This window comes from Branchiostoma belcheri, unplaced genomic scaffold (assembly GCF_001625305.1).
Source record: "Branchiostoma belcheri isolate BF01 breed outbred unplaced genomic scaffold, Haploidv18h27 scaffold97, whole genome shotgun sequence".
In the NCBI taxonomy this organism is placed as follows: Eukaryota; Metazoa; Chordata; class Leptocardii; order Amphioxiformes; family Branchiostomatidae; genus Branchiostoma; species Branchiostoma belcheri.
The window spans coordinates 1,326,674-1,334,464 of record NW_017804653.1 but is presented as its reverse complement, the minus strand read 5'-3'; the positions used below and the strand labels follow the sequence as shown (position 1 = coordinate 1,334,464).

Sequence of the window (7,791 nt, the reverse complement as noted above, 5' to 3'; positions counted from 1 at the left end):
GGGTCATCTGGCCCAAATACAACCGTCAGTACATCGGCCACAAGTCCTACCGCATCTCAAGCAACTACCTCCCAGCAAACAACAGCGACTGCTGGTCCAACCACAACAGGACCAACGCCACTCTCCACTACCAGCATAACAACTCCTGAAGGTACAACTCAATCAACTACCCCGGGAGCTACAACTCAAGCTGGGACTGGAAGTACAGCGGTGCCAACAACAGTCACAAGCTTCACTTCAACTCAGAGTGCAACTCAAAGCACAACCAAAGAGACCACGTCTCCAATCACAAGCCAGTCATCTACAACTCCTGCAACAGGAACCGCCACAACTCAATCCACAGCACTCTTCACTGGCACAACTACTCAAGGCCCAACCGAGACCACTGCGTCCTTGACTACAGCTGACACGACAACTCAAGGGTCATCTGGCCCAACCACAACCGTCAGTACATCGGCCGCAAGTCCTACCGCATCTCAAGCAACTACCTCCCAGCAAACAACAGCGACTGCTGGTCCAACCACAACAGGACCAACGCCACTCTCCACCACAAGAGAAACGACTCCTGGAGGTACAACTCAATCAACTACCCCGGGAGCTACAACTCAAGCTGGGACTGGAAGTACAGCGGTGCCAACAACAGTCACAAGCTTCACTTCAACTCAGAGTGTAACTCAAAGCACAACCAAAGAGACCACGTCTCCTATCACAAGCCAGGCATCTACAACTCCTGCAACAGGAACCGCCACAACTCAATCCACAGCACTCTTCACTGGCACAACTACTCAAGGCCCAACCGAGACCACTTCTTCAGTGACTACAGCTGACACGACAACTCAAGGGTCATCTGGCCCTCTATTTGGCACATCTTCCTTTACAAGTGACACCACATCTCGTATCCAAACTACACATCTAATTGGAATACAGTCAACATCAACTTTAAGTGAAATTACAAGTCAGCAAACTCCGTTCTTCACCACATTGCAGAGTACAGAAGTTAGTCAAGGAACTTACTCTAGGAGTACATCTTCTCGGCCCGGAGAAAAGACCGACCCAACAAGCACAATCTATGGTACATCTCAGAGTACAGACGAACCCCTTTCCTCCTCTACTTTAACTGACGCTGTTGGGAAGAGCTCCACTCAACCATCTACAATTTTCGTAATAACTGGAGTCATAGGAAGAAGATCAACGTACCAATCCACGTCACTCAGTGCAACAGATGAAAGTACAACTCTGCCAACAGCACAGGCCATGACTACAACAGAAAACACACCACCGGCGTCTGCTGACAGTGTCAGCACCACCACCAAAGTCACAAACCAACCAACCCAGACAACAGATGATCAGGCGTCGACGGTCTCCACACTATTTGACATATCAGGTGAACATGTTTTATAGTTTTGTTTCTAATCAATTCCCCTTTTACAAAATAACATCATGGTAGTCGGATTGAATGTCATATAAACTTGAAAGAAGACTGAAGGAGTATGTATTTGAAATTATGTTTTGTCTTATCAAAATGCAAGTCGAGACAAGTTACGATTTTGCACAATTTGTATGGTTAAAGTATAACTGTCAAAGCTGTTTTTCATGCAGCGTGTCAGCAAGAGGTAGCAAGACTCCAAGCTCAGAACGAGCAGCTTCTACATATCATCTATGGAACCGCCTCCGTAGCAAGCTTGCTGTTGGTGATTTCGACCAAGGTTATCGTTCAGGCGGTGCACAATCTGTACAAGAAATGGAAACTGCCGCGCAGCCAAGGGTCTCGGTCGCGACCATCTACCGAGAGAAGAGTGACACCTGAAGGCAGTGAAGACCATGAAATTACGGTAAGGCTGCTCTATCCACTATTTTCTCAATGTCTGTAATAGAATTTGTTAGCTAATAACAATCGTAGGATTTAACGTAGGATATTGTGCATCATTACAGAGTTGTTGTTTTTTGTGTCCACATCAATTGTAAATGGATTTAAGACATTCTCAAGATAGTGTTGGACTGTTTAGATTCTGAGGTAATATATGTCTCTGCGTAGCAAAAAAGATATGATTTTGGAGCATATCTGAACTTTGACTGCACAATAATATGTCTAATGATATGCTTTTCTGCGACCTGCAGACCAATAATGGACAAACCAACGATGTGGAACAGGGAGTGAAGAAGACTGGCAACGCCTGGCAGCCGGTTCTCCCGCCGGTCCAGCTGGGGTCACGGACCATAACGTTGCCGGCTCCTCGAAGGGCATCCGATGGAGGCTTGTCGCGACCCAAGCTCACCTTCTACCGACGAGGCGGGGTGGTGGTCCCTGCGCCTCCTGGTGGCGCCGGGCCATTCCCGTCCACGCAAACATCTCCGCAAGACCTGCCCGAAACTCGGCTGCCCTCAGACGAAACCTTCATTAGAAGGAAATCCAAGCAAGGGGACTTGATTCTGCCTCAGATACCACCTAACATCCGAGGCGCGATCCCTACTGCGGTCAACGCTCTCCTGCCCATTGCGCAAACTGGAGAAGCTCCCACCACGTCTGTCATCTCTCCAGAGGAATCGTTCTTGGCTATGAAGGCCAAGCAGCAGGAGAACTTGGTACTGCCTAAGCTCCCACTGCCAAGGCGTGGTTCGATCCCGATCCGTACTCGAGAACCCCTCCCGTCCGTACAGACATTATTGAGCAACGCTGGCCTTTCGCAGGTTCCGAAGAAGACCGAAGAAGAGTTAAGAGGCCCCACGCCGATCGAGGAAGGCCAGAATGAGATTCCTGGCGTCGTCAATGCCGAGGAACCTTCCTTACCACCCATACTACGTTCAGAACAAGGCAGGGCTGTCCCGACGTCCACAAAGGAGGGGAACATACCTGCGGAGGAGAAGACTAAAGAACAGACAGACGATGAGACAAAACCAATAAAGGAAAGGCCGGAGACCCAACGAGAAACAACAGACGAGAAAGTGCTACAAGAAGATGAGGAGGAGGAAACAGACGTGATCAAAGAAGAGACAGACGAACAGCTGGAAGAAGAAAAGAACAGACTGCAGGACAGGAGGGGATCTAAGCTGACAGAGGAAGACAAACTACGGATGGCAGAAATCCTGAAGGCTCAAACGGAAAGAAGGCAACAGAAAATGAGGAAGCGAAGAGACAGGCGCAAGAAGAAAGAGGAGGCACAAGTAAACGAAGAGGAAGAAATAAGAAGAAGGGCAGAAGTGGAAAGACGTAACAGCATTGTGGAAGAAGACAGGCGCATCGTGGTGGAAGGGCAGAGGCGTAAGATCATGGAAGAAGAGAGAATAAAAGGTAGGACTACTCATTGATAAATTGAAGTTCAATATCTATATCAAGGACATGTACATATCATAAAGTGATGAAATGCTCGATGTATATACCTGAGTAAACAAAACGAAATATGAACGTTCTCTCATGTCTTTTGCAGTTGAAGCCCCGATCCTCGACGATTTGGAACCGGCACTAGAACAACACGATCCTCACGAGCTAGAGACATATATCAGTGCCTTCTACAGCGCTAAACTGACGGATGACACAGGCCTTCTGAAGGAGACAGAGGGTATCTACGACGCCATACAGGCACAACACGGTATGTTTTATCATATTGTTTTCACTTAATCCATTCGTTCATAATATTGAAAACACTATGCAACATGATCATACGGATCAGAAACTGATTGAAACCAAAAATCTATATTTCCTACAGCTACACTTATGGGTAGCTAATAGGACTTGACATTTTGAGTACTACAAGTACTTTTCCTTTCCAGATTTGACGGAGGCATTTGCGAAACGAGACCTGGTGAAGCTTGATGAAGCCATGGCGGCTGCTGAACGGATTATCAACACGAACGAAAATCGGCCTGCCCCACCACCGGTTAGGGTAGGTTCACATTTCATAGGCAACTTTATCGTAGACCAGAAACTATCAACAAACATATTCAGGAAATTCGATATTAAGATCCGGATGGGGCAGCATACTTTTTACTAATGATTGATGTATCTTCTATTTCCACTCTAACATTAGAATGAGCATGTCACATCTGTCAATACTGACTCAATCAGATATGTTGCACTCACTTAAGTATGAAAATACGTGTTTATGAAACCCTCAGCCTGCAGAAGTGGACTCTCAACACTAACATTAGAATGAGTCACAACCTTTGTCAAAATCTCTGACACAACAAATACTAGCTATATTTACCCACCTTACATATAAGTTTCAATTTCAAAACATATGTTTATAAAAAATCACATTAGTCTTGTGATATGATGTTACAGCCTGGAGGAATCGACCCTCTAAGAGCCAGGAGGATAGAGATGTGGAAGAAGGCGGCTGAGGAGAACAAGAAGGTAACGGACCGCCTGTCACGGCAACTGCACCAAGCTGACAAGATCAAGCAGCTAGAGAAACTAAGGCGAGAGGTAAGCAGACACTGATTCAGCCCCATGTCGTACTCTTTTACACACACATCATTGTCCGACATATCTGTGTGATTTTCACATTTGATCTACTGTAGACATAAAAAAGTTATTGACCTATAGTGTAAAGGTTCTGAATTCAAATACTTAGAAGGTCCCATGAGAAAGGCACTGTACAATGAATGAATGAATCAATCTGTCTTAGTCGTAAGCAACTTGTGCATATAACAATTGCAGTATATTGACAAACCACTTAACCTGTTTCAGGTACTTGATGCAAGTCAAGTTACCATCTCAGAGATAAGGAACTACAACCATCCTCCCCAGAAGGTAATACTAGTCATGTCCATCTAATATTCACCTTTCATCAGTCACCAAAACTGGTATGTTAAGTGGATCCACTCTACATACTGAAATCTGAGATAGTCTTTCGTGCATTTGATTTGACTGTGCAATATTTGTATCCTTCTTCATACAAAATGAGGCATCATTTATTGACATGTCTCGTCCCTCTCTATTTGTTTCAAAGGTTCACCAGGTTATGACGGCTACGTACCTGTTGCTGGGAGTCAAGGAGCGGGAGACAGAGGTATGTGAATCAACGATAACTATAGTCAGAATTATAATACCTGAAATCTCTATAAGCCATAGTCATATTGACATACACGTAGTACTTTAAAAACTATCTTTCACGGTCCACCACAGTACGATAGCCCATTGAATTTTTGACTGTGTCAACCTATATGTATAGTCTTCCTCAACATTCAAATGATCTAGGAGCACTTGATCTTAAGGTTAGCAATTGGTACATGCTTAAAACAGCCAGGAAGTTTATACCACCTAACGTCCTTGTTAAGCAAAGGTATGCTTCAAGATCGCGCAAAATAGATAAAAGGCTAAACCGTAGAATAATCGATATGTACATACGGGTACGAAATGACACGCGCCCTAAATTGTTCATAATCTTTGTTTCTCGTTGTATCTGTTGTATCTTTGTTCCCGGTCATTTTCATGTAATCCATAATTCATAGACATTGTATCAATTAAATGAAATAGTGTAGTATGTAGTCTTAAGTTATATAGAACTCTGTACGTTACCATAAAAACCCATGCCTCATATACATATTGTATACCAATCATATAAAATAGTGAAAATAGCATAGTATAGTGTTTAAAGGTACGTTTGAAGAATTCTTTTGCATTGCTGTAGACAGTAGATATAGTTTTAATATTTAGCACCTCTCAAGAACTTGCCATACGTATTGTAGCTGCTACAATTGTTGATTGATTGATCGATCTTTTTTGTTTGGATGCAGGACTGGCGAAATGTTCAGGCGCTGATGGGACACTCGTTGACGAAGAAGATCCAGCACATTAACCCGTCGCGAGTGCGGCTACAGACGGCCCTAAGAGCTCAGGAGATACTCAACAACTTCACTCCCGGGCAGATCCGTGACGTCAGCGCTGGGGCAGCGTCCTTCTACCATTGGGTAAGTGTTGCGTTCAGTTGGATTTGAATTTGCTCAAGCCGTCAGTTGAATTTAAGCAGCAGTAGCACCTTGTAGATTGATATATTTGAGGGAGAGTTTCTTAAGAAATGGAAAAAGCTGTTCAACATGGAATGCGCGTTTGGAGTTGACAAATGTATTTTCAGACTGTGTGTGTGGTATAGTGATACAATCCTACCAGGCTAACCAATACGGCAGGATGCTTAATATATCAGCAAAATAGTCAATGCACATATATACACACAATGTAAAAGCAAATGTCTAGCTTTCAGTATCAGTGGTATAATTGATACATACATTGTTTCCCTCTGTTCAGGCACAAGGGGTGATACAAGTGGTCATCAGCAGTCACCATGCGAAGGCGAAGGTCTAGGGGAGACCATTCTTCCTGCTTCTGCCAATTGTCGACTGGAATCCACAGAGAATATCTTACTACACATATAATGTACCAAAGACAACTTATTCTGTGCTACTCTGGAGATAATGACTTGTGAGCTGATGCATTAAAAAGATGTCGTTGTCAGCAAAATCTTTGTTTACCTTACAAGCAACATGGATCTGTCAGCACTTATACAAATTATTTTACGGTCTTAACTTGAGAAAGTGCCACCTTTTGTAAATGCTATTCCTATGACACTATATTATTGCTGAAAAGAGAGGCCAAAGCTTGTTAAAACAATGTGATTGTGTTATAGTCTGTCTTTATCTCTGGATAAATATTGTAAAGATGCCTTTGTGTCTTAAGATAACTTATCATAAGATATTTAAGCTTAAGGTAATGTACTTGTTTAAGATTATGTATTGTACATAGTATAAGGTGACATCTGATACATATCATGATGCAATATATCTATTTTCCCATTGGATATTCGGAATCTCAGACATATGATATTGTGGTACTAGTTTACTCTGTTTTATTTTATATGATGATAGAAAAAATTGTATAATAAATTCGACTGTAATATCTAAATTAAGAATGGAAGAATGTGCAACTTACAGAAAGATCTGGAAGAGTGTTGCTAGCTGATGATATCCATAGCTTTGACATTTGCTGTAAATATAAAAATTATTATTTCCAACATTATTGTTGTATAGTTTAAAGACAAAACGGATCAAATTTTATTATCGAGATACGTATTCAAGATGACAAAATTTCTCAATCAAAAATATCTACTACATACATGTGTACATATGAAAAAAAATCATTGAAATAAGTGATTCCATTTATTTTATTAAAGGTATAGAGAATCTAGGTGCGTTGCGATCCTTCCTTGTGTTTCTTAAGTGTATAATTAAATATGCACTTGGACGGCTAGATAAGAATTTAATAATTGTTACCGGTTTGACTGTCATAGTTTCCATATTCTTATATCAAGCCATTCTTCGGCCGTCCGTCCGTCCGTTGCAGAATGCCCTATGAACGTAATGAAATAGGACGCAATGTCGTCTGCAATATACAAACATAGACAACAAACAGGTGGTACAAATATCGTGAGGAAAAACATAGTTTAAAAGAGCAGAAAAACCAATAATTTTCCTCAGAATAGAGAGATATATGTAATAGCAAAGAATTACATGTGTCACCTATATCATAACTTTTCTTGAATTAGTAATAACAACGAAAAATTCATGACAACTGGGTGGACTTACCAGGGCAAGCCGCCATCTTAATATTCATGATGATATGAGGAAAGAGAGAAAAGTTATTATTGGATACTGAGAACGAGGCTATATAAGTGAGCACCTTTTATTAAAATTTTTCCTTTTTTCATCTTTGAATAATGTTGAAAGCCAATGATATACCAAGTACAATCATTCTGAAAATGAAAACGGTTTTACTCCTGTTTTTTTGTCGCCTGCTCA

At 42.0% G+C, this 7,791-nt stretch overlaps 1 protein-coding gene across 1 annotated transcript in view; it reads left to right on the top strand.

The window, feature by feature from the left end:
- Window positions 1-6,345, top strand: part of LOC109461863 (flocculation protein FLO11-like) — a gene marked incomplete at its 5' end in the record, with an annotated part of 7,500 nt that extends 1,155 nt beyond the window's left edge. The window contains 10 exons of the mRNA XM_019758333.1: window positions 23-1,384; window positions 1,600-1,832; window positions 2,119-3,289; window positions 3,426-3,587; window positions 3,769-3,881; window positions 4,280-4,423; window positions 4,688-4,750; window positions 4,950-5,009; window positions 5,737-5,910; window positions 6,245-6,345. Of these exons, the coding sequence (XP_019613892.1) occupies window positions 23-1,384; window positions 1,600-1,832; window positions 2,119-3,289; window positions 3,426-3,587; window positions 3,769-3,881; window positions 4,280-4,423; window positions 4,688-4,750; window positions 4,950-5,009; window positions 5,737-5,910; window positions 6,245-6,301 (3,539 nt within the window). The remainder of the gene's footprint in view (window positions 1-22; window positions 1,385-1,599; window positions 1,833-2,118; window positions 3,290-3,425; window positions 3,588-3,768; window positions 3,882-4,279; window positions 4,424-4,687; window positions 4,751-4,949; window positions 5,010-5,736; window positions 5,911-6,244) is intronic.
- Window positions 6,346-7,791: the final 1,446 nt, after the last annotated feature.